Source organism: Protomyctophum bolini, assembly GCF_963924005.1.
Source record: "Protomyctophum bolini genome assembly, chromosome: 24".
Classification (NCBI taxonomy): domain Eukaryota; kingdom Metazoa; phylum Chordata; class Actinopteri; order Myctophiformes; family Myctophidae; genus Protomyctophum; species Protomyctophum bolini.
The window spans coordinates 11,169,989-11,195,338 of NC_137885.1; the positions used below are offsets into that span (position 1 = coordinate 11,169,989).

General features: G+C 43.8%; 4 protein-coding genes across 11 annotated transcripts in view; 1 reads left to right on the plus strand and 3 right to left on the minus strand.

Moving 5' to 3' along the window:
• Positions 1 to 1,609, minus strand: part of LOC308311531 (amyloid-beta A4 protein-like) — a 60,618-nt gene extending 59,009 nt beyond the window's left edge. For 7 of the 8 annotated variants that reach the window (XR_013963666.1, XR_013963667.1, XR_013963668.1 and 4 more), the window contains exon 1: positions 1,321 to 1,607. Coding sequence is in view for 4 of the 8 variants with exons in the window: in XM_080758263.1 (XP_080614389.1) it covers positions 1,321 to 1,386 (66 nt within the window). In the remaining 4 variants the exon portion in view is untranslated. Of the gene's footprint in view, positions 1 to 1,320 lie in introns of all 8 variants that reach the window. The other variant, XM_080758264.1, reaches the window with a different exon arrangement.
• The window catches only part of map3k2 (mitogen-activated protein kinase kinase kinase 2), a 316,607-nt gene that overhangs the window by 172,125 nt on the left and 119,132 nt on the right, over positions 1 to 25,350 (plus strand). The gene's annotated exons all lie outside the window — the stretch shown is intronic.
• cyyr1 (cysteine/tyrosine-rich 1) lies at positions 3,684 to 14,832 on the minus strand. The gene is made up of 4 exons (XM_080758658.1): positions 14,466 to 14,832; positions 9,396 to 9,492; positions 8,586 to 8,746; positions 3,684 to 4,856 (listed from the first exon to the last, which is right to left on the minus strand). Exons 1-4 carry the CDS (start codon positions 14,560 to 14,562, stop codon positions 4,720 to 4,722), a joined length of 492 nt encoding a protein of 163 aa, XP_080614784.1. The 5' UTR covers positions 14,563 to 14,832; the 3' UTR covers positions 3,684 to 4,719.
• Positions 17,959 to 24,344, minus strand: LOC308311486 (uncharacterized protein). The gene is made up of 6 exons (XM_080758175.1): positions 24,210 to 24,344; positions 22,381 to 22,483; positions 21,351 to 21,437; positions 20,186 to 20,320; positions 19,627 to 19,719; positions 17,959 to 18,707 (listed from the first exon to the last, which is right to left on the minus strand). The coding sequence occupies exons 2-6, from the start codon at positions 22,445 to 22,447 to the stop codon at positions 18,115 to 18,117; spliced, it is 975 nt and encodes a 324-aa protein (XP_080614301.1). The 5' UTR covers positions 22,448 to 22,483; positions 24,210 to 24,344; the 3' UTR covers positions 17,959 to 18,114.

Below are 25,350 nucleotides of genomic sequence, written 5' to 3' on the forward strand. Positions count from 1 at the left end.
GGTCCTTGAGAGACTCAGCTAAATGACAGTTTGGAACCAAATGGACCCTTATATGTTAAAATTAACAGTTGATTAACATTGATTTTACAATATAAATTGAGGGTCCCAGAGATAGAAATGCCATTAAATGGAGGTCCGTAGACTATATGCATGTCAAACTGCAGGGGGTCCTTGAAATTATACGCGTTGAGAATCACTGCTAGAGCCGTACAAATCTTCTTATATGGGGGTCCTTGGCGTTATCTTTTCAAATGGGGGGGGTCCGCGGGCTAATTAGTGTCAATTTGGGGGTCCTTGACATGTTTGGAAACCACTGGTCATAACAGAGCACTATAGTGAGCCTGTTGGATGCATATGGCTCAGCTGAGCTCTCTGTCTCTCTCATCTCATGTTGGAATGCTGCAGTCTGCAGTGCACCCACCGCCGCCATCTTAACACAGTACGTCTCCTCTAATGTGCACAACACCAGCACAATACATAAACAATAAAGCCTCCGCATCTCAGACACGACACCACCACAACTAAATAGACGTCGTATTCATTTAGTTTTAAGACACATTGACTGGCGTTATAATGCTTATTCTAGGACGGATAAAATGTCCAAGTAATGGAGCTGTGTTATAGTCAACACGCCCCGCTCCCGTTAAATTACCCCTCGGGATACGGAAAAATAAGACGGGGGCATGCCTTTCCTTTTCATAATAAACATTGTTAGAAGAATAAACATGGCGCAGACAATGACATGCACCGTCCGCTGCCCCCCGAAATGTGCGTGTTTTCTGTCAAATTCTATTTTATTTATTTATTTTGTCGTTGGGGGACGGCGGGGTATTTGTCGTCAAGAGACATTATTTGTATGCACGTTTTAAAAGCGTGTTTATCCATCAACATTAGAGGGGTTCGAGGGGGGGGGTCGTGTTTGCAGCTTTCTTTCTAAAAGAACAAAAACGTCAAATGCCTCAAATTCCATGATCGCCGAAAAAACAATAACAGTTACAAGGATCTTGTCGTTTGATCTTGTACGGGCTATGATCATTTCCCACCCTCAAATTAACGCAGACGGTATATATGAATAAAGCAGACTATATAGTATGCATGTTTTGGAAAACGTTCAACAGCTGAGCTGAGGCAATATATTAAAAGAAAAAGCCATTGTTGCTCCGACCAGTGCTCACGTAGGCTACGGATCGGTGTCGCCCGCCGACCACGCAAATCGCTTGATTGTCGGGGGGCGACACGTACCGATCCAGGACCTGTCACACAGTCAGAGATCCATCCATCCACATCTATATCACAATCAGGGTCTTCTCTCTCTCTTACCTCCACGGCGGAACAAGCCGCTACAGCCACCAGCAACAATAACGCCACGCTCCGGTGTCCCCCCATGCCGCTCTGTGTGACTGTATCCCCCCCGAAAAAGAAATACGTCCCCCCCAAAAAAAACGCAGTATTAGTGGGATATCTTGAGGTCCTGGGGACTTGGTTCCAATGGATCCCGGTGAAACAGTCTAACGTCTAATGTGCGTGTGTTATGTGTCAGTCAGTGTGCTGTGCTGTGCGTGTCGTTTGATGGTGGGCTGAACCATAGACACATATCCCACACCAGCTGCTTTCTCCGTCAGCCGCCCGCCTGGGATCACCTGACCGGAGCAGGATTTACGCACGCGGGAGTGCACAAAACACGCGCGCGCGCACACACACACACACACACACACACACACACACAGGTGTGATGACTCAGTATGTGGCTGTATTGTAATCATAGTGGGTAGCTGGATGTAGCCATGGGAGGCTTCATTCATTCATTCCGCATTTTCAGGACTACATTATATTGTGTGTTTCATTACACTTTGACACATGACACAATATAAATTAACCTATATGGACATAACGCGTATCCATTCCATACGACATGACATCAGCTTGTGACTGCAACTTGTTCCTGTTCGCAGATGACTCGGCACTACACAGGCCAGGAATAATAAACTGTAGGTTGAAAAGGCCCTCAGCTCTGAACTCAGCAACAGAGTACCTGCAGGCTCGCTGATAACAAACTATCTTTACACCTGGGGCTTATGTCTGAAAGAACCCTCATGTCCACTTAACATTTTACAGATAAGAATTAGGTCAAATGTTAAAAAAAAAACACACCTGTGTGAACTGAGTGGTGCAACTCCCCTCTCCCCCCCCCCTCCTCTCCTCTCTCTCTCTCTCTCATTAGCAGGCAACAGTGCAGCACTAATACTATCTCTCTCTCTCTCTCTGTTTCTGGCACAACAGCGCCCCTACTGGTACTCATAGTCATACTGGTGCTCATGGCCACATAGGTAGGTGAACACGGACATTGCTGTTCCTTGGAGTGGTTGCACCACTCAAAAATAGCAATGCATTTTAGCCCATCATCTGACAGAATAGTCTGTGTATTTGCATAGCCTACTGGGCCCGGATTATAATCGTCGACAATGGCATACTAGAGTATGTCATTCTCCTTGATTTTTGAGTGGTGCAACCACTCCAAGGAACAGCAATGTCCGTGTTCACCTATGCGTGTGTTCGCCTATGTGATTAGATTAGACCACTGCACCATCAGTCAGACACGCTCAGCCAAAGTCTCCTGGTAATTTTGTGATCTTTTGTTTGTTAGCCTTCAGTTAGTAAAGTTAAAATAACACAGAATCAGATGTTTCTTAGCGCTGTTGAGGTCTTCTTTTGTATGTGAGTATACGAGCCGGAAATCGAACTCTGGTCTCCCACATGGAAAGCCAACATCTTAACCACTAAGACAAGTCAAGGGCAATTAGTTGCCTATGACTCAGGGGAGATATTAGAGTTTTGAGGTCGTCAGGCTGAGGCTGTGAGCCTTCAGTTAATAAAGCTGAGTAACTCTAGCATTCATCAAATGCTTTGAGAGCTGTTCACAAGAGTTGTTTTGTATGTTAGTGCAACACAAGTTCACTTACTTACATGCATCAAACGTTTCTTCATAAATGTAACTTTTCCATCAAACTAGGATGACGTCCGGGCTGTTACGCTTTATTGATGGGAAGAAGAAAAAACGCATCATGGACTAACCCAGTGGTTTTTCAACCCATTTGAGCCACATTTAGCTTCTTAGACCCAAAACTAAAGAATATTTTGTTTTGGCGTTGAAAATAACAATTCTTCTACATTCTCGAATGGACCCGTACATGTGCATTGGTTTCATTTTACGCTGTCAAGAGTTAAATATCTATAAGGGTCCATTTGGTTAACAACTCCATCATTTAGCTGGGGACCACCTGGAACCCCCTCAAGGCCACTGGTTGAAAACCACTGGATTAACCCATTAAAAGGGTGAAAGCATCCGTGTCATTTCTCATTTTATACTTTGAGTATAATATGTGCCACGCTGTGAGCTTGTAGATGTGCTGTTTTTTTTATAGTTTGAAGTGAAAATGTAAAATAGTTTGAACTCAAATGTTTGCTTCTGGGTGGTCCCTGGTACGAAATATTTTTAGATGGGGGTCGGCGGCCAAATACATATAATCGTTGGTGGTCCTTGACATGAAAACGTGTTTTATTTAGTATTTTTCACAGAAAACTGTAGAATCGGCCTCAGGTGAAAAGTCTTGTTTGCGGAGCCTGCGAATCGATGATCGCTGAGGGGACACATGTTTTACAAGTTAGGGTTAGGTTTAGGCATAGTTTTACTGAGGTTAGGTTTAGGCATAGTTTTTGTGAGGTTATATAACCCCGCCCAACTAGTAGTAGCCGCCTAGCCGGCACTGTAAAACAAGCGTCCCATCAGCGCCCATCGAAACCCAGGATCCGCAAAAAAGGTAGTCCCTTATGGGTTCATGTAGTCGACTCCAACTATCCGTTCTTATCACAATGATCCTTGGTTTCAAGTAAAGTCAGAAAAAGGCCAATAATCCACCATCGGCCAGTATGGCCAGTACTTCAGTCAGTGTTCATCTAACTCTGTGTATAATTAACAATGAAAACAGTAAAAAAAAAGAAAGAGTGGTGCAACCACTCTATTACGGAGCTGGCTGGGTCTCGACCGTTTCGGACGTGGGACGGCTCGCCGGAACCGGGCTCGCACCCTGGGCGCATTACTGTGGGTCTGGAAGTTCCAGCTGGGACCCCCCGGGGACCCCCACACAGAGTTGCACCACTCACTTCACACGGATGTGATTTTTCTTCATTTTTACACTCTCAAAGTTAAATTCACACTGATAATTTGACTGTGTAGACTCAGTTAAAACAATGAGCACACCTCATCATCATTAAGTCCTCCGTACAGTAGGCAAGAATAATACTCAAGTTTAAACAGGTTTGTTCTCTTTCAAGTGATATCAATGACCTGAAACACAACGTCAAAAAAAGTAAAAAGTAGGACAAAAACAAAATCCATTCTGCTGTGTCTCATGGGACATGGAGTCCATGTTCTCTGTCCTCAAAAGTATTTTGCCCTTAAATAAAATGGGGGGAAGAAAAGAAAAACGTCCACGACGTGTTGAGTCAAATTACATCTTCACCTTGATCAAAGCACGTCACATACTTTGATGTGCACAGCATTGTAATCCGAGAGTGAAACACCCCACACTGGGGAAGAAAACGCCTTTCACAGTTATGTTGTTTTTGCTAAAACGTTAAACCATTGCATTTGTATGCCGCTAAATGTAACCGAGGGGGTTGAAAATGGACCCAAATTCAACAACACCCCCGGCAGGGCGGTCACTTGTAAGCGCAGCCTCCAGGGTAAGGCGGTGGAGGGGAGTAGCTGTCTGCCCTGGGTTGAGTGGGGGTGTAGGGTGGGGGGTGCAGGGGGGAGGGGAACATCTCATAGTTGTAGGCGTAGGGAGGAGGTGGTCCTGCAAGAGAGAGAGAGAGAGAGAGGAGATTTTGAGACTCATGACAAAAAAAGTGTATGAATGAATCCAAGAACGCTCGCCCCCAAAACACGCTGTAGCTGTAGCTAAAACTACAGTATGCCTATAACCTGACCTTGGGGCGGAGTGGCTCAGGGGTAGAGTGACCCGCTGGGAAACTCAAGGTTCCCATGTTCTAAAGTTTCGAAGTGTCCTGAACTAGGGCATTAAGAAACTAGTCGACTATTCAACTAGTCGACTAGTAAATCCACTAGTCGACCTTGTTGGTACTAGTTGATAAGAAGAAAAAAAAGTAAAACATTTTCTCGATTTTGTAGGCCTCAAGATCAGGTAGATTATAGTTATAGTCACCAACGTACACAGTTTTTAAATTTATTTTACATAATAGGTAGTTAAACTAGGCAACTAGTCAACTAGTAAAAATGACTAGAAGTGAATGCCCTATCCTGAACCACTAATTGCTCCCGATGTGCAGGTTGGTTTCCTCCGGAATTGGTGTGTGAATGTGTGCGTGAATGGGTGAATGTAATGCACAATCTCTGTAAAGCGCCTAAGCAGCTAAACCCAACCTTATTTGTAACCTTATAACCTCAGTGAAACCAAAACAAGAAGAATACGAGCAGAGCAAGCATGTGTTTTGGAGTGAGCGGTCCGGTTACAGGAAGTATACAACAATGTGCAACCACAGCAGCAAGATTTGTGAGCAGTTGTGACAGTAGAAGGATATCTAACGGGATTCAACCACATTAAAGATTACTAATCATTGGTGTGTATCCCTGCACCGTTTACAAGGAATGACCTCAGTATTCCCATTTCATTGTACATACAGTACATTGTTTTCATTGTTTAGTGCCTCTTTTACTCCAAGATACAATATGAGACACAGCTGTTTGCATGCATATATATATATATATATATATATATATACACACACACACACACACACACACACACACACACACACACACACACACACACACACACACACACACACACACAAATTGACGGTATACTGGTATTCACTTTTAATATGCTTCTTGTCTCCATTTTACAACTTTGATAGGAACGCTGCGTCCTCTAGTGGTTGAATTGGTGTACTACACAGTGATGAGCACAATGAAGATGAGGGCAATAACGGCAGTTTTATTGACAGCGTTGCAGAAAACTAGTCTAAGCAGGCATTTCACAATTATTGAAAACGTCCCGGCATGTAGGGCCCTTGAGGGGATTCTGAGGCCCCTCAGACAAATGAGTAGTTTAATTAAATCTTCCCCCCCTTGTCCCGGTGGGTGAGTGCAGAGTGTAGCGCCAGGGCAACTGCATGTGGCCGGCAGCACAGAGTCTCTCTCACCAGTCTCCAAATAAATGTCACTATTCTGCCAGTATTTAATCTATACCCATCTATAGTATCAGATCTTTATCTATTACTCTGTGTAATCAAACTCATAAAAAATACACTTTAATATATAGTTTCACAAACCCAGGACCCAGCTAAATGATAGTTAGGAACCAAATAGACCCTTATGGGTCTGTAACTCTGAGAGTGTATACAAATGGAACCAATTGGGGGTCCGTAGCCTATTGCATGTCAAACTGGGGGTCCTTGAAATGAAACGGGTTGAGAGTCACTGCTAGAGTCTTATGAGGGTCCCTGGCATATCTCTTCAAATGGGGGTCCGCGGGCTAATTAGTGTCAATTTGGGGGTCCTTGACATGAAAAGGTTTGGAGACCACTGCCCTAGTACTTGATAATTATCCCATTCTGACCGGGAACCCCTTTTGGTGTTAGCATCATGTCATGCTTTAGCTATTTAAAAATAGCAGATCTACAAGCTCATAGCGCGCCACCGAGTGGCGCGCTACGAGCTTGTAGGTCTGCTATTTTTGAAAAATCGAAGAACGACTGACATTTTTAGAATCTGATCTCAGGTCAGAATGGATTAATCAGACCAGTGTGTGTCCAGTGGAAACCTCGTATGAATCTGATCTCAGGTCAGAATGGGTTATACTACAGCGCCACACAAAAGCATCAAAAGTAGCAGATCAACAAGCTCAAAACGCGGCGTAAAGCTACGCGTATTGAGCTTGACGATTTGATACTTTTGCCGTTTTTTGGAATACTATAGCGGTGCCCATTGGGACTTGGAACGATGCAAGTTGGAAATGAATGCCCCACCCAGATATTATGTCTGTGTCCTCTTTTATGCCCATATATGGAGTTCTTTGTCAGGCGTGCCCAAATATGGAGTCTATGCAGACGTCAGAATGTTTTCAGAACTCATCAGAACAAGCCAGCTCCATATATGGACACCCAGAGGCCCGGGCAGAGGCCTTTTTTGGGGCGGTTCTGGACAACCGTGGGTCCGACCGACTCGACACTGGGCACTGCACTCCCTCTGGTGGGGTGGAACGCGTGTGTCGAATTTGAAGTCGGTGGGACGAAAGGTTCTCGAGTTGGTGCATTTAGAGTTAGATTCGCTTCCCGCGTCTTACTGGTAGTTAGATGAATCCTGAAAAGTAACGGATGAGGATGAGGTTTCTTCCCAGATGAATTGTAGAATCAGCCTCAGGTTTTAATGGTTTTTTTGCATAATATTTAACCACCATCTTTACGTTCACACCCTTTTTTTAATTGCGGTTTCCAATCTCTCCCGGGGATTCGGTTCATCAGCCGAATCGTTCTCAAGGAGTTTAGTTTTTCTTTTCACAAGGTCTTTCAGAATGTTTACAGCTGAAATCCCAGTCAGAACAGAAAGAACAGCGGTTGACGCTGGAGGCCAAAGAGATATTGTTACTGTGTTACATCTGTCCATGTTCTCAAAAGATGTCTGCTACAGGATCGCCTGAGGACTACGACTAAGGTTTCAAAGAGCCTGGACCAGTCACCACTGTGTGCTTGCGTGCGTGCGTGCGTGCTAAAAGACACATGCAAGGTATGTCTCTGCAGGACGCACGCGTATGGGAGCTCTATCGAATCAAATGCGATTTCCAATCAACAATCATTCAGCCATGTTTTCCAGCTCTGCTGTCACGTCAAACACGGAAGAGATGCACAGGGGCCTCCGTGGTGCATCTCCATGCAGGAGCGCTCTGCGCGGCATGCGGGTCAACGTGTCCATGACGGTAAACGCCACCGGGTCCCCCAGCAAAGTAGATGGCTGTGAACACGGAAGTTAGGGCTCTTGTGACCTATCTATATTATTTTGATAAGTATTTAGAATGATAGGTTGTTTCCCAGGGGGTGGGGATTGGGGAAACAACCAATTTTGAGCTACCAGTTGATCAGAATGAGCTATTGAGTTGAGCAAAACAACCATTATTGTTCGACTCATCCCAGATAATCAGAATGTATTTCATCTGCGTTATTCATGTTCATTTATTGAATCGTTCCTTGCTAGGTTTCATTGTTAAATTATTGACTTATTATTATTTGCAGCCGACAATAAGACTAAAGCAAAGGCAGTTTTCATCTCCTGGCAGCCTTGGATAAATGGCTAAGAAATATGCCAGAAAAGGCTATGGTAGTTATGGTTTACCCTGCTTGGACAAAACTTGCCCTCTCGCTGTATTTTGTTTGTTTTGGTAGCCCAAAAACATAATTCATAAAATTGCTGTACAATAATGTTGAGGTTCTCACAAGTATAGTTATACAAACGTGTGTGTGTGTGTGTGTGTGTGTGTGTGTGTGTGTGTGTGTGTGTGTGTGGGTACCTGGGTAGCCTTGGGTCACAGTGTTGATGTAGGAGCTGTTGAACACGCCCACGCGAGCGCCGCGCCCGTTCTTCATGCACATACACACACACAGGAACAAGGCTGCTACTGCCCCCATGAGGAACACCACGCCGAAGACAATGCCCGAGATCGCAGTCCCCCTGCAACGTGCACACACACACACACACACACACACACACACACACACATGGGATTGATTGTGTCTTGTCTCATACCAATTTCCTGTGAACTAGTTTGTTTCCTGTACACGTCAATGATGTGGCATTGCGTCTCCTTTGAACAAACAATCAATTGATCCGACACCCGTGCTAAAAATGTTAGACTGTGTGTGAGTGTGTGTGTGTGAGTGTGAGTGTGAGTGTGAGTGTGTGTGTGTGTGTGAGAGAGTGAGAGACAGAAAGTGTCTGTCAGAAAGCTCCTTTCTGCCAGAAACACAAACAAATACATAAATGATACATAAAGTCTTCGTTCAATAACAAGTGTTTTTGTAGATAATGGGACCATTAATTTCTAATTGAAGATATAGTGCTTCTAGGCCTCTAGGGCTTCTGCTGGTTCTATTCTACTGAGTTGAGTTCTATTCTACTGACTTATTCTACTTCTGCAGTCATTTTCCGGGTTGCTGAAAAACAGGCTTCAAAGCGGGTCTGTAGAAACAAATGGGTGCAATGCGTTCCCCGTGTCCAGTCTTTATTGGCAGTCTATGGTGTGTGCGCATGTGCTCGTGTGTGTGTGTGTGTGTGTGTGTGTGTGTGTGTGTGTGTGTGTGTGTGTGTGTGTGTGACTTACGAGAGCACGTCTCCGACGTAGGCGTAGTAAGAACAGCAGAAAGGTGGCGAGCCGTCACAGCAGTACTCCAAACAGCCATTACACTGTGCGTCACTGCCTGCCAGAGAAGTAGTTAAATGGCATATTATGCAGAAAGATGAAGTGGATAATTGCAGTTGGTGAGTGCCAAAATGTCTTCAAACATGCGCCAATTCAATCAAGTGATGGGGGGGGGGGGGGGGGGGTGCTGTAATTATGTAAATGCCCAATATCAGAGAAAATAGCTGATCTACAAGCTCACAAAGCATCACAACATTTTCCGAAATGGTCAAAATAGGTACACCAGCTTGGAAGTTTAAGCTTTTCTCTCCTCTGGGGAAAGACTTCACCCAGATGAAGGAGGGAAAAAAGGAAAGAAAAGGGAAAAAGGTTAAATCATTTAACGTGCTTTAATGAAACCTTTCATGGACTAACCTCAAAGCAATAGAAGCAAACAACCACATCCCACCAGCTTCTAATTATACCCTCAAAGCAGTCTTCTAGAGTTAAGGACACAGTTGACTCATTATAGAAGCACAGAGCATGTTGGGAGTGTGTGGACACTTAAAGAGCACTGTGGTTTAGATCCGCTACTTTTAAACATGCGTAGTAGGCCTTAGTGTTTCCTGTAGCCTGCACAAGTCACACCTTTTAACACACAGCCACTCTTACTTGCCTAAAGTTTTTAGTAACACAAACACAACTAAAGACTAAATAAATAAAAGCAACACTGATTTACAAGTTATAGCCTATAGGAAGGTAGGCCAACAGATTAAAGAAGTTGTGTACATAATTGACTGTACTTGCCATATGGTGTATAAGGTCTAATATTTATACAATTGCTAAAACGTGTAAATGGTATAGGTGCTCCGATCAATTGGCCACCGATCGGTGATCAGCCGATCGATTTTCACTCCAAATGTCTCGATCGGTGATCTGCAATTTACCCGATCTGGAGAAACCGATCTTTTATACCATTTAAGTGGTATAAATCATATCGTTTTGCATCTTCTTTATGACAGGTCTAAACATTCTCCCCTTCCTCCCCACACACACACACACACGCACGCACGCACGCACGCACGCACGCACGCACACACACACACACACACACACACACACACACACACACACACACACACACACACACACACACACACACACACACACACACACACACACACACACACACACACACACACACACACACACACACACACACACACACACACACACACACACACACACACACACACACACACACACACACACACACACACACACAGCAGTTTTGACATTTTGGGGAGAAAAACAAACAAACAAAAACGTTTTTGGCAGTGTGCCGCGGGTTCGACTCCCGATCCCGACGGCCTTTACTGCATGTCACTCCCCCATATCTCTCCCCATTTCCTGTCAGCCTACTGTCTATCCCTCCTCAATAAAATATATAAAATAAAGGCGAAAGCCAAAAAAAAAACCCAAAACTAACCTGTTGCGTGGCAGGTTAAAACTAGCCCGTGGCTTCCTGTGAGGTTAGGTTTAGTCTTTAGTGTTGGGTTTTGGGGTAGGGTGAGACACACAGATTGTGGAGGACTGTTAGTACGTCGGACAAAACACATGCACCCGTGTACACATGCATGTTTGACTGTGTCTGCTTGTGATGAGCTGAATGCAGTGCACTCAATGCGGTGTCATAAAAAAGCCTATTAATTCAACAGGATTGTGCACATAGCTGTGTGTGTCTCAGAGTACTAGCCCAGACATGCAGGACTGGTGATGACACAGCAACACCTGTTTATGTTTGAAGGTTTTTCCTCTCTTTTGTGAGCTGGGAGCGATGTTTGTCTTTCTGCTGTCACGGGGAAAAAACATGCAAAGCATGGTGGGCCGAACAGCGTGACGGGGCCTTTGCATACAAAGCTACAAACAAGCAATACAATCAGGGTTATTCTTGATTTGCACGAGTATTTACGTGTGTAACTTCTGTTTCCACTCAATAATTTCCCAGAACCCGAATTATGCTCTGTGCATGTGTACAGTCACCAGTGCAAGAATTCAGGGATATATGGGCATAGAGCACTGGCCTTGCATTTTGACCTCTCTGCAGTCTATACTGCTTAAAGTCCATTAGCTGTGTGTACAGTGTGTTTTCCAACATTTAACCACTTAAACCCTCAATACTTCAAAATTGACCTTTGGCTCTCGATACTCGGTCTGCCCTTTTTGCCTGTACATCAAACCTCTTCACCGAAAATAGCCGATCTACACCTACCCACCTATTTGCAGCTAAGCTCCCCCCAGAATATATAGGGTTGCTAACCCTAACCCAGGGTTCAAGCGGTAAATGAAAATAATAAAGTCTCTATCACACCAAGATTTGGCGGCCTCCCGACAGTATCTCTATATGGGTCCCAGACACCCCGTTCAAGACCTTATGAAAGACTTTTACAGGGAAGAGCTGTTGCACTTTTCCATAAACGTATTTCACTTCCAGGTGAATGCCTCAGAGCTCAACACTCCCTCGCCAGACGCGAAGACCTGGTTACCACACTACTCCGGGCAGCGCACCCCTCGCGCCTCCCGCCTCCCAGTTCTTCAGTCAGCGCAGGCACACCTTCGCGCACAGCCGCGGACAGAGGAAGCTGACGCGGCCCGACGTCATTCCGGCTTTTTAGACAGCTGGTGGATGGAAAAGAAGCTCCAACTCCGTGGAAACGCTCTCCTCCGCGTCAGTCAGCCGCGGAGTTGGAGCTTCTTTTCCATCCACCAGCTGTCTAAAAAGCCGGAATTACGTCGGGCGTCAGCTTCGTCTGTCCGCGGCATTTGTTGAAGAGAGATCTATACAATATAATTATATTGTTATTATGCTTAAATTATCGCTTTGGCTAAAACGCTGAATCCCGCGGATAAAGTATACAGGCTATGTACTACAGGCATTCATAACGACAGACATTAATATAGCCTACTGCATAGGATTGTACAATTATATATAGCCTACATTTAACAAACAAGCTTGTAAATACCGGTAGGTCAATACAAAAACCAGAAAAAGCACTAGACTTGTTCACATGATCAGGTATAAAGTAAAAGGAAAATGTGACAACCGTATGGAAAATTGGACAGAGGAACTGGTGGAGGCGCTGGGGGTGTGCAGTGTGTGCACTGCCCGGAGCAGTGTGTGGTAAACAATTAAGTCTTCGCAAACCCAGACAGCGAAGACCATTTGCTGTAGTAGGCCCTCTCTTTCTGGGTGGTCCTCTGACTCTTGCCCCCCCCCCCTCTCTCCTGGCTCCTGTCTATCGACACCCTGGGAGACAATGGCAGCATGTTCCCCCTATACCTCCCCCCACACTCAGCTGTGCTGTAGCTACAGTATAACTCACCGCCTTCAAGGTTTACCCCCAGCCACCATGATTGTGTTCAGCCCTGAGCCCATGAAAATGATTGTCTGCATTTCAAGGTTCAGCAGATGCTCTTCAGACTTCAGTGACTTGCATCAAAGAGAACAGTATATATTCATGGACCCTTGGCATATACTCAATATAACTAATTACTAGGTTGCTATTAGTCAGCACTGGGCACTATAAGGAAGAGTGGGCACCTTCAACGTAAAACTCTGTCTCTGTCCAAAATGGAAACGGAAAATGGTCTTCGTATAGTATAGGGCTAATGTTGTAATTATAACATGCTTGAACATTTTACAATCAATGTCAAATATTTATACAATAATTGCTAAAACGTGTAAATCATTGTGGGTAGGCTATAAACAACTTAAAACAAGAAGTTGAAGGATACATTGGATTTAAGTCTGGAAAAAGCACATTTACATTGAGGTGCCCATTCTTCTATTTATCTGTCTTCTAGACAAAAATTGGACAGATTTACAAGCTCGTATACAAGCTTAGGAAGGCTATAGGAAGAAAGTAGTCTAGGTCTCTAGGGCTAACCTCGCCTCCTAGACTTTCCACCACCTCGAGTCTATAGGACTTTTAGAATAAACAATGTGCCACACCACGCTTGGCGCGCACAACGTTTTTGTCATCCACCTTGTTAACCTATAATGACGAGTTCACGTCATGAATTAAATATGAACAAGCTGTTTCACTATACCCCCACTGTGGATGGGGTGTTAAATAAGTAATGGTCCTGGTGAAAACTTATTTTAGAGGCCGAGCCGAGGGGAAACAACAACAACAACAACAACAACAACAACAACAACAACAACAACAACAACAAGCAGTATAAAGTATAAAGTCTGGAATTCAAAATGTAGGCTACTTGAGAAAGTTGAGCAGAAGTACAAAAGTATTAGCACAAATGTACCGGTAGTCTCATAACATAAAAAGTAGAATGTAGGCTACAGATTATGCAGAATGTCCCATGTCACAAGTGTATTTTTTTTTAATCAAAAAAACATTTTGAAAATAACTCAACAATATCTTGCTGCAAGCCTTGCATCTGCTATTTTCAAATGGACGTGTAATGTTTTGTAATGATCAAAGACCTACAAAGACATTTCAGTTTTAAAATACTTGTAGTGGAGTAAAACGGTAACAGCGAGGATAATTGCCTCTTTCTTGAGATAGTGGGGTAGAAGTAAAATTACATTTGGATTTGGAAATACTCCGGTAAAGTAAAGATAGATACCTCATAATTGTACTTAAAGCTTTGGTTCCAAGTGGGGTCCGGGGACCCCCAGGGGTCCTTGATGGAGTTCCAGGGAGACCCCAGCTAAATGCTAGTTTGGTGACTTTGGTCTATACTCTCAGTTAAATTAACATTGATTTTACAATATAAATTGGGGGTCCCGGACCCAGAGATAGAAATGGAATTAAATTGAGGTGCGTATATATCTATATGTCAAACTGGGGGTCCTTGAAATTAAACGGGTTGATCTCTCGTAAAATCTTCTCTTCCCTTGCATATCTTTTCAAATGGGGGTCCATGGGCTAATAATAATTAGTGTCAATTTGGGGGTCCTTGACGTGAAAAAGTTTGAGAACCACCGCCGTAGCGTAGCCCTATTTGAGTCACCACCGCAAGCCAACTCACCGGCGCAGAACAAGCAGAAGAGCAGTGAAGTCCGGAGGAGTTCTTCTGCGGCTGATCGTCTCGCAGTCGCAACCGTCACCGGAGTATCTCCTTCCATGACGAGCAGTGCACGAGACTGAATCCTTCAATCCTCAATCCTGATGTGCCCACTTCCCAATCCCTCTATGATCTGTTCATATTAGGCTACCCGTTACATGCAGCATCAATATTCAATAACAACTAGCGCTTAATTCGTAACGGTCGTAGGGCTCCCGCGTGCCTTGATCGCCACCCTCAGCATTGTGGATGTACGTGGAATGTTTCTCTCAACTTAAGTCTACTCTGAGAGAGTTGTTGAGGAACTACAGTAGTCTGCTACTCTGCTTCAGTTCAGATCTCGTTCGTTTCTGCGTTTTGTGTGCTTGCCGTTTGCTCGCTCTCCCCTCCCTTCTTCTCCTCCTCCCTCCACCCACATCGCATTACACCGCGTGCGAGAGAGAGAGAGAGAGAGAGAGAGAGAGAGAGGGGGGGGGGGGGGTGGTATAAGTAGGCTACATGCAAAATACGCTATCGAGTAGTAGGCTACAGTACTACAACCTCTATGGATCATGGATCCATAGAGGACCCCAGGGACCCCCACATGACAGTGAAGTGACAAAAAAAATACCATTAATGAATCAAAAGTAATCAACAAACTACGGCCTCAAAGGCCTGAAAAGGTTGAGTAGCCTACTGTATATGAACGATAACACAGTAAGCACGTGCACTTTATTGTAGGCCCAGTTTACTATGCAAGTGTATACAATGCATGAAGTAGGGGGGCCATCACCATTTCCTTTTTTGAAAGATATTTTTAGTATATGGTCATGCCTCGTGACATCACGTGATGTCGTCAATATTAAGCCCATATATGGAGATCCCTGACGTCATCAATATTGGCCAGCAACTCTACATCTGACCTCAAACCCTTAGACCTGTGACCTGTTCTGAGATTCCATATGTTGTCCCTCCCCCACATACCTGTACATTTAAACTCCCCAAAGTTATTAGAGCAGCCGCGCCCTGCAGCCGGCAAAAACTAGAGTTCTCAACAGGCCCGCTCAAGACACGCTCCATATATGGCCAGTAGATAATTCATTTTATATGTTGATCTGACCCCCCATTCCAAAGTGCCAGCGCTCGCCCAGCAGTCTGCCGTCAACGAGGCGGATGCGTGCACACTACCTCGCACTTTTGGGCAGTTGTTAGTGCTGACGAATTATTTTCTTCAGAAACAGACTGTCAAATATGAGTGACTGACTATCGATAGAGAGCCACCTCCCTGACAAGATCGCGGATACAGTTTGTTTATTTTTGGACCACAATTCTCATGAGACGATTCTAAGATGACCCTGTTATTGTCCATAGATAAATTACTTCCACAACCCACTTACGCAGGGGATAAGTGTCGTCAGGATTTCAGGACTCGAGGTAAAAAAAGAATTAAGGGCAATCATTCCTGAATTTCAGGTTAGTTTAATCAGAACCAAGTACCAATATCCATGTTGTCACTTACAAGTAAATCAACATTGCATTATGACAATACAAGAATAAAATAGAACAGTGTTAACATCATAAGATGAAAAAGGGAAAAAAATAAGTCTGATATGGTGCATTTTAGACCCAAAGACTAAACAGCTCATATCTTTAGTAGACCAGGACAAGTCAAACTAAATAGGCTAAATTTGTAACACATTTTAGTAGTCCAAGACAAGTCAAACTATATATTGTAACACATTTTAGTAGCCCAAGACAAGGCAAACTATATATTGTAAAACATTTCATACACACACACACACACAACAAATCCTATCAAATTACCAGCTTTCCACTTTATTTGGCCTATTAACTCCTGAATCGTAGCTCAATACAATCATTTGTGTAGGTTTTTTCCCCCTCCTGAATTTCTCGAATCATGATCAAACTCTTTGGTATTACTGGAACAATCAGTGTATTTGTTTTCATGCACATTACTAGTAGGCCAGTTTTCCCTAACAGACCATATTCACATTTTGCATTGAAAAAGCAGGGTGGCATTTCATTAACGTAGATGTCCACCGTGTGGTGCTGTTGGCCTCATGGTTGCACTACACGAGCCCAATTTTGACCTATAACTTGTAAACTATATACAACACCCCCCCCCCCCATATATATATATATATATATATATATATATATATATATATATAAAAATAAAAGAAAATGTTAAAAGTTATAATGAAGTCATCATCCAATGACCCCCAATTTCATTCAGCTACGGATGAGGGGCATCTAAAGCTTAAATCGATTTCCCTCAAGTCGCTCTCCACAGATCGACAACGCAGATCTCCAACAACTTACTTTCAAGCCTATTCACACAGACAAGCGAGCATTCCAACAGTGATATGCACAGGCACAGCTTATGACATAATCATTCAAATTAAAAAAAATACTCTTCGGTGTCCCGACAGTGTCCCAGGGAGATTCACACGGGCAGATAATGTTCTGATTGGTCAACACTATATTGTGGGTCCTGATCCCAGCCAATAGAGTGGTTCTTTACATAGTCCTGGGTGCCACAAATGGCACAGTTTGGACATCGAATCACAGATCAAGGAGTCATGTGACGACAAGCGTCAAACATGTTTTTGATATATTCCATTCCAATCCACACATTTTCACAGCTGGCAGCTTTAGTAGTAATAAAGTGAATTCCAGAAAAGGGTGCAGTTCCTCACTGAATACAGCAACATTGTTACAGACCCCACACAATCCAACACAGACCTCTTTGTAGGGCATGGCGATATGACTTCAAGTCAAGATCAGCCATTTTCACTTAAAGGACGACTTTTCAACCACCTCTTCATATAATAGGTCCTCACTAATAATCATGATAAAATGGCACTTTTTTTCCTACTCCGTCTGTGTCTCATAGGAAGGCTGTGGGCAGTTCAGAAACCCATCCACCAGTGACATCATCGATGGGGACCTAGCTAATAGAACCGGCAGGATTTCTAGTTCTGAAAAGTTGCAATGCGAAAATAGAAGCCATCGATAATAGAAATCTAAACTTTTTTGTAAAAAATAAAAAAATCTGCCTAACGATGGTGTCACTGGTGAACAGGTTTCTAAACTGCCCACAGCCCTCCTATGAGACACAGACGAGTAGGGGGAAAAAAGTGCCATTTTATCATCATATTAGTGAGGACCTATTATATGAAGATAGGTTGAAAAGTGGTGAAGTGGTCCCTTCCTATAGGAAATAATAGTATTCATTGTAATAAATTAAGTCAAATCGCCCAGCCCTAGAGAGAATCTACACTACCCGAAGTATCTTACAGTGTGGTGGTGTTTGAGGTGAGACATTTCAGCGAGGCTTTTCCCATCTTATAATAAACAACAAGGTTATTAGAGTTGATTGAGACCAACACAATGACCCAAACTAGATGTGAAAATAAGCTAGCTAAAAAGGAAACTAGAAGGAAGGAAGGTTTGAAGTAAACTTTGTTTGGATATTAAATTCATCTTCTTTCTAGTCATTTGTTTTGTTTTTAGCTGTGCCAGAATTTTTTTATACCATGATGTTTTGTTAAACTACTCATTTTCTGACCTTGACAACGACCGTGGTCCACATTTGCAAGGCACCTCCTGTTTACTTGCACCAATGGTATTTTAAAGTTTGAATCCACTGAAAACTCTTTAGACATTTTTTGCATTTGTAGGGCTTCTCTCCACCATGTGATTTCTGGTCTCTATGGCTGAACCTTTTCCCACGCTGGTGAAGGTAGTAGGAATTATCTTTCAAGTGAACCCTCTGGTGACTTTTGAGATGACTCTTAATGCTGAACGTCTTCTCACATTGGTGACAATGGAAGGCCTTCAGTCCTGAATGGATGAGCATGTGAGTGGTGAGATGACTGCTCTGGCTGAACATTTTACCACACTGGTCACAGCGGTAGGGTTTCTCGCCAGTGTGAATTCTCAGGTGAACTGTGAGATCACCGCTTCTGCTGAACACTTTCCCACACACGATACAGTGGTAGGGTTTCTCTCCTGTATGGAGTCTCTTGTGAACACTGAGGGTACCGGCTGTCCTGAAATTACCCCTACACTCTTTACAGTGGAAGGACTTCTCCCCGGTATGGACTCTCTGGTGTAACATGAGCCTCGTGGGTGTGCAGAATTCTCTCTGACAAAGCTCACAGTACGTTGGTTTCTTCTCTGGCGGTATGGGAGGAGAACCATCTGGGGTGGAGAAAGGGGGAGATAAAGAAATGGATCATTAAAAACATTACATGCTTTTATTTAACAGGCAACCAGCAACCTTAACCAGTCTGAATGATTATATACAGCCAAATGTATAACATTGATTGTTATATTGGGAACAATCACATTTTGTGATGTACAATTGCCATACGATGTAGGATAGGCTCACTTGGGATTCTCTACCAGTTTGTAGAAGTGACATGGACAAAAAGGTATTTCACAGCTATTTTCACTTTTAAAACACTGTTGGGAATTAATCCATTCATTTGAGCCTTATGAGCCTATTTCATATACCCCGGGGGCTTGACCGGAAGTTAGCTCTTGGATAAGCAATCATATCACAGGAGTCATGATAAAAAAAATTACCGCGACTAGCGACGGGACCGGCCGTCAATAACGCTCGTTTAGATTAGAATCGTAATCTGTGATCAGATTCTGAGATAAAAGGGTGGGATTTCGGCTAACGTTGGAGTCATTATGCTGACGGACCATTGACTTCCGGTTTCTCGGTGCGCAACAAAGACGCTCATAGACAGTAGTATAGCACGATCTCTAATTGAATCAATATAAAACATTAAAATGGCAGCCAACGGGTGAAATAAAAAACTGAGATCTCCGTTCATGGCAGTAAATGTTTTAAATATAAAATTATTAAATATGTCACAAATGCTTCTATGAATATTTAGATTATTCGTTATATCTGCCCGTGCAACTTTAAAGCCTTGTAAGTGACAACATGGATATTGGTACTTGGTTCTGATTAAAAAACACAATTCAATCGTAATATTGTGACAATTGTCATGTAAATTGTCATAATCGTGACTAATCGTAATACCGAAACATTTATAGCGTGATAGCCCTACAACAAAACAGAATACAATCACAGACAGACACTTACCAAGTTCAGGGTCCTTCTTCCCTTTCTTCACTTTCTTCAGCTTCACCTTCAGACTGTACACACAGTCCACCGCAGTGTCCACCACTGCCTCATCTGATATAGAAAAAGATCATGGGTTGGGTTGTAGAAGGTCGAATGCAAAATAGAGGCAACAAATGCAATCAAGTTTATTTGTATATCACACCATTTCCCAAACGATGTGCTATACTATTATATAAAAAAATCACACCTGTGTGAACTGAGTGGTGCAACTCCCCTCTCCCCCTGCCTCTCTCTCTCTCTCTGTAATTAGCAGGCAACAGTGCAACACTATCTCTCTCGCTCTCCGTTTCTGGCATAACAGCGCCACTTTTTCCCCTACAGGTACTCATAGTCACATAGGTGAGGACACATAGGTGAGGACGGACGGACATTGCTGTTCCTTGGAGTGGTTGTACCACTAAAAAAAGATGGGTTAGGAGTATATATCTGCTTTTTGTTTCCTACATTTTACTCATTTACTGCCAGATTTTGTGTTTATACTGACGAGGGCATCCAATCTCCTCAGTAAGCCACTCACCCAACACAAAGTCCTGTAAATGCAGTGGTAATCGTCTCTGTCTCTTCTCCCGCCCTGGGCGTTCTGGACAAACGGTCCTGGCTGATGAGGCTGGAAAACCCTTCTTGAGCTGCAGGCTGGACTCCACAGACTGGTCTGGAATGAAGGAATAGAAGGACTTTAATAATACACACACAGATCGCATGTGCTGCAAGAATGTGTGAAAGAAATACAAGAATGCAGCAAGCAGCTTATAAAGCCTTCCCTATATCACATTCAACAGTGCCAGCCCAGTTCCTTACTGGCGTTTGTTTATTGAACGGTCAAAGCTTAGCGCGTGTCAAGTCAGACAAACGTAAACCCTTGACTTCGGACAAGTGGGCGTAAATCTACCCGCCGCTGCAGCCAGAAACAAAAGGCTCACAGCTGAACAACTTTACACCAATATTATGCGTGGTAGATCAAAAAGTTTTCAGCTGTTACACAATCATGACAGAAGAATCACAATCATGACAGAATCACGACAGTTTGACCATTGTTCAAGCCGTTTTCGGTGCGCAACAGAGACAACTCACTTGATGTGAGTGCTGAGCGGCCGGGCCCGGGCCGCATATCCCCACCAGGTCAGGTTGTATACAGCCGGGCCTGTGGAATTCATAGGCAGTCATAGTAGCCACTGATACAGAACCATATATTGCTGTCAGGTGAAAACCTTGTATGACCAAAACCATATATTGCCGTCAGTGGAAACCTTGTATGACCAAAACCATTCCTTTACAAAATATATAATAATAAAGCTCACAATGAATCATATTCATCTCTCGACACGTTTGGTGCTTGTACATCTGCTATTTGTCTCCACCAGGCCGAAGGCATAGGGAGAGAGTATGTTTTGCACTTCGTCCGTGTGTGTGTGTGTGTGTGTGTGTGTGTGTGTGTGTGTGTGTGTGTGTGTGTGTGTGTGTGTGTGTGCGTGCGCGCGTCCGTCTGTTACCAGCTAATCTCCGACACCGTTAACCCGGTCGATGCCAAATTTTGCACACACACTCCCTGGATACCAAAGATGAAACTCTGCCCCAAATTATCCAGGAATATATACTAATGCTATTTTGAGAAGAATAACAGCTGAGTGGAAGAATACAACAAAGCAAAAAAATAAAAATAGGAGAAAGGACATAACACTTACCGATATCCAGATGATCTGGTTCCTGTTTAATAGAAACAGTTCTGTCTGACTCAGGGGAATTCATTTCCTGCAGACTGGACTCCAAATCTGGAATGAAGGAGCAGAAAGAAGTTTGATACCATGGGTACTATTGTATATCATACAGTATGTAGATGAAGGTAACAAATGGGTAGTGTCCCTAAATACAGGCCAAACACAGGAGAATTGGAAAAACTAAAGCCCTCACACTATTTAAATGTTTTTTTTTGTGGCTTTCGCCTTTATTTATTTTTATGGAGGGACAGACAGTAGGCTGACAGGAAATGGGGAGAGAGATGGGTGGGGGGGGGGGTGACATGGAGTAAAGGCCGTCGGGATCAGGAGTCAAACCCGCAGCCAGACTGGATTACCGGCCAAGGTGCCTGGACCGCTGAGCCACGGCCCAGGCCACCCTATTGACTATTTGTTCCCGACTGTACTATGTCTCCCCCAACTAAACAGTACACATTTCTGCCTCGCAGTAGTACGCTATATGGATGATATCGGTTCATGGGATAGACAGAGCACATTGGGTTAAAATATAGAAAAGACAGGACATTGGGGAACATCAAAGTGTGCTACACTAAACCACTTGACCAATGGTCCGTTTAAATATATTTCCGGTTAACTGCCCAGCCCTAGGACAGCGCCCATCCAAAGGGATCCAAACATTGCACACATGGTAAATGGTGCATTTATATGGCGCCTTTATCCAAGGCGCTTTAGAGAGATTGTGCATTACATTCACCCATTCACACGCACATTCACACACCATGCAAGGCACCAACCAGCACATCAGGAGCAATTTGGGGTTCAGTGTCTTGCTCAAGGACACTTCGACACTGACTCTGGGGGAGTCGAACTGGCAACCTTGCGGTTACCATCCAGCCACTCTACTCCTGAGCCACCGCCACCGCTGCCAGGAAATGCAAATGGGACAGTTATTATAACCGTTTCTCCAACCGTAATATATGTAGTGCAGTGGAAAGGGGCCTAAAGAAAGGAATCTTACCGATGTCCGGGTTGTCTTCAGGTTCCGGTTTAGCAGAAGCGGTGCTGGCTGGTGCTGGAGAACTCATCTTCGCCTGCAGGCTGGACTCACTCCGCTGACTAGTCTGGAATGAAGGAATAGATGATCAACTGTCACGTGACAATTCTGTAGAGCAGGGATCTTCAATGTTTTTTAGAGAGAGAGAGAGAGAGAGAGAGAGGCTTAGCAGTGTGTGTGTGTGTGTGTGTGTGTGTGTGTGTGTGTGTGTGTGTGTGTGTGTGTGTGTGTGTGTGAGAGAGAGAGAGAGACGATGTATATTCCTGCACTATACCTGCATCGAGTGATCTTGGTACATAGAAATTGATCTATTGAAGATTCTGACTTTCAAATGTACATCATTTTTGTTTTGATCGTATTGCTGTATTGCACTTTCTGCTTTGGCAATGTAAACGTATGTTTTCTCATGCCAATAAAGCCCTTTGAATTGAAATTGAAGTAAGTGTGTGCGTGTGTGTGTGTGTGTGTGTGTGTGTGTGTGTGTGTGTGTGTGTGTGTGCGTGTGTTATGTAACCGGGAATCGCATTTGGGTCTCCCACATGGAAAGTCAACCTCTTAACCACTAAGCCAAAGGGATATGCCTGTGACCTGGGGGAAATATTAGACTTTCTTTGGACCATCAAGCAGAGGTTGTGAGCCACTCTGCTACATGCATACCATACATACAAACATACCATACATGTATCACTTTCTAGATTGTTGTTTTGAAAAATAAGTCAACCTATATACTCAAAACGCCTCGTATCACCGCATATGATCACGGCGCTTGTAGATCGGCTATTTTCAAATGTGTAGATAAATTGTTACATTGGGTTAAAACAGATTTAGATGCCATTATTATTAAAACATTTGTCTGGGGACCCTCTGGGACCTCCTCAATGACATCTGGGTGGGGTCCTGACTCCCAAGTCCCCACTTTGAGAACATAGTAACGGCAGACAATGCAATGTACAGGGGAAAATGGGGAAATGTTCAGAGAGACAAGGCCTACCATTGCTGGTGTTTCGTGACTTGGCCTCCATTCTGTGACCTCCCCTCCCCCCTTGTTGTAGCTCTCAGAACCATACTCCACAGGTGGGGGCTTTACTTTTAACCCATGTCCCAATCCTAACACCGTATCACAAATTTAAAGGTAGTCCAGACTCCATATATGCATGTTTAGTGAATGCAGAGCGGTAAAATTGATATGCGTGGGGGGTTTTTTACCACCCGAGATTTAACGCGGAAGCGCGTTCCCCTTCGTTCAGTAGCAGATCTGGAGCGCTTCATTCCTGCGACAGGAATAACTGACCATGCAGGTCTATCCGTCTATGCAAACAAGCCCAGAAAGAAGCCACTCCAAAAATGAGCAATTTAAATCTAACATATATTCGTCATCTGTTTGAAAAATAGCTGATCTGCAAGCTTATGTTAACACAAATCTGGTACTATGGGGGTCTCTGGCACAAAACGTTTTTCAGATGGGGGCCCCCAGGGACAAACATGGGGATCCTTGACAGCTCACATGGAAATGTTTGAAAACCACTGGTTTAAACAACATTCACATTCAGTAAACAAGCAATTACACATTAGAAACAAGCCCCCCAAAAACCGCACCTACCAAATTATTTACAAGCGACTTCACAGAAAAAGAAGCCCCAAGTCGCTTATAATACGCATACATGGCAACCTTGCTGGACGGTCCCAGAGAGAAGGGGGGTGGGTGAAGTCTTAAAAGGTGCTAATCTAGCCCACGGGCTAATTTATGTACTTTAGCCCCGTAAAAGCCTGCCAAACGGGTCTCTTTCTCTTACCTTAATGAATTGCGCTGTTTTAATATCCAACAGTTGAGTGAAGTGCTGTGGTGTTTAAACGCATGAGTGCATATCATCCACGTTGTTTTCAACTGTTTACCATTTTAAAGCGTCCATCAGTCCACCTCGTCCTCGCGAAGAAAAATATTTTTCACTTTATTTGTTTCGCGTCTACACTGAGCGCAAGCGCAGTCTACATGTTTGGAGCCAGGACCCCTATTTTGGGAACGTGCTGCCCACGGGACTGCCTTACTAAATTGGCCCCGAGTTGGCGCCTTGGCGCAGGCTGTGACTTGGACCGCTTTCTTCCCCTCTACGCCAATATCTCTCGCCAAAAAATAGCAGATATACAATTGAAACATTGTAACTTCCATGACCAAATCCGCAAAAAGCAAATAGCTACTAAACAATGTAAACATTGTTAACAACCAGGCTGCGGTCAAAAGTTTACAAACATCAAATCGAACGACACCCTCATCATCACTGACAAGCTTGTAGCCAACTGGTACTTAAACATCTGCTTTACAAACATTGCAACAAAGCTGGTTAACAAACTGCAAACCTCCATCCCTCCCACTCTGGGCGTTTTGGTGTAGAGCACATCAAAACGGCCACCACCAATATATCCGAAGTCCCGTTAGTCCGAACATGCATTGGCCATGACAATATTCCCTCCAAATTTCTCACATCCCACTCCTATTTGAGTAACAAATTTGCCAAACATGGCAAATACTGCGGCATGGTCAAGCTGGACCTCCAAAAGGCTTTTGACACTGAACCACTCCATACAGGTTAACAAGCTAAAAGCAATTGGTTTTGATAGCACATCAGTGAGCTGAATGCAATATGGAGGGGAGAGATGGTGGAGGTGAGCCATCTGCTCCCAGTGAGCTGTGGCGTTCCACAAGGAAGCATAGGGTCTTCCTAATGTATCCTTCCTAATAATATATGTAAACGACATGACATCAGCTTGTGATTGCAACTTGTTCCTGTTCAGATGACTCAGGTTCCATCCTGGAGGCAAATCTTTCCGGTGATAAAATGGCCACCAACATAATCAATAAAGTCAACCAAAGAACAAGATTCCTGTACAGGATCTCCTCACTGGTCAACAAAAACACCTTGAAGACCCTAACAGGAG

Excerpts from the sequence above, each read along its gene's own strand:
- LOC308311486 (XM_080758175.1), bottom strand. The coding sequence starts at position 22,447 with ATGAGTTCTCCAGCACCAGCCAGCACCGCTTCTGCTAAACCGGAACCT. Across the intron at positions 21,438-22,380 it reads TGAAGACAACCCGGACATCG|ATTTGGAGTCCAGTCTGCAG; the intron begins GTAAGATTCCTT and ends CCTTCATTCCAG. Across the intron at positions 18,708-19,626 it reads GAAGAAGGACCCTGAACTTG|ATGGTTCTCCTCCCATACCG; the intron begins GTAAGTGTCTGT and ends TCTCCACCCCAG.
- cyyr1 (XM_080758658.1), bottom strand. The coding sequence starts at position 14,562 with ATGGAAGGAGATACTCCGGTGACGGTTGCGACTGCGAGACGATCAGCC. Across the intron at positions 9,493-14,465 it reads CTTCTGCTTGTTCTGCGCCG|GCAGTGACGCACAGTGTAAT; the intron begins GTGAGTTGGCTT and ends CTTCTCTGGCAG. Across the intron at positions 8,747-9,395 it reads TACGTCGGAGACGTGCTCTC|GGGGACTGCGATCTCGGGCA; the intron begins GTAAGTCACACA and ends TGCACGTTGCAG.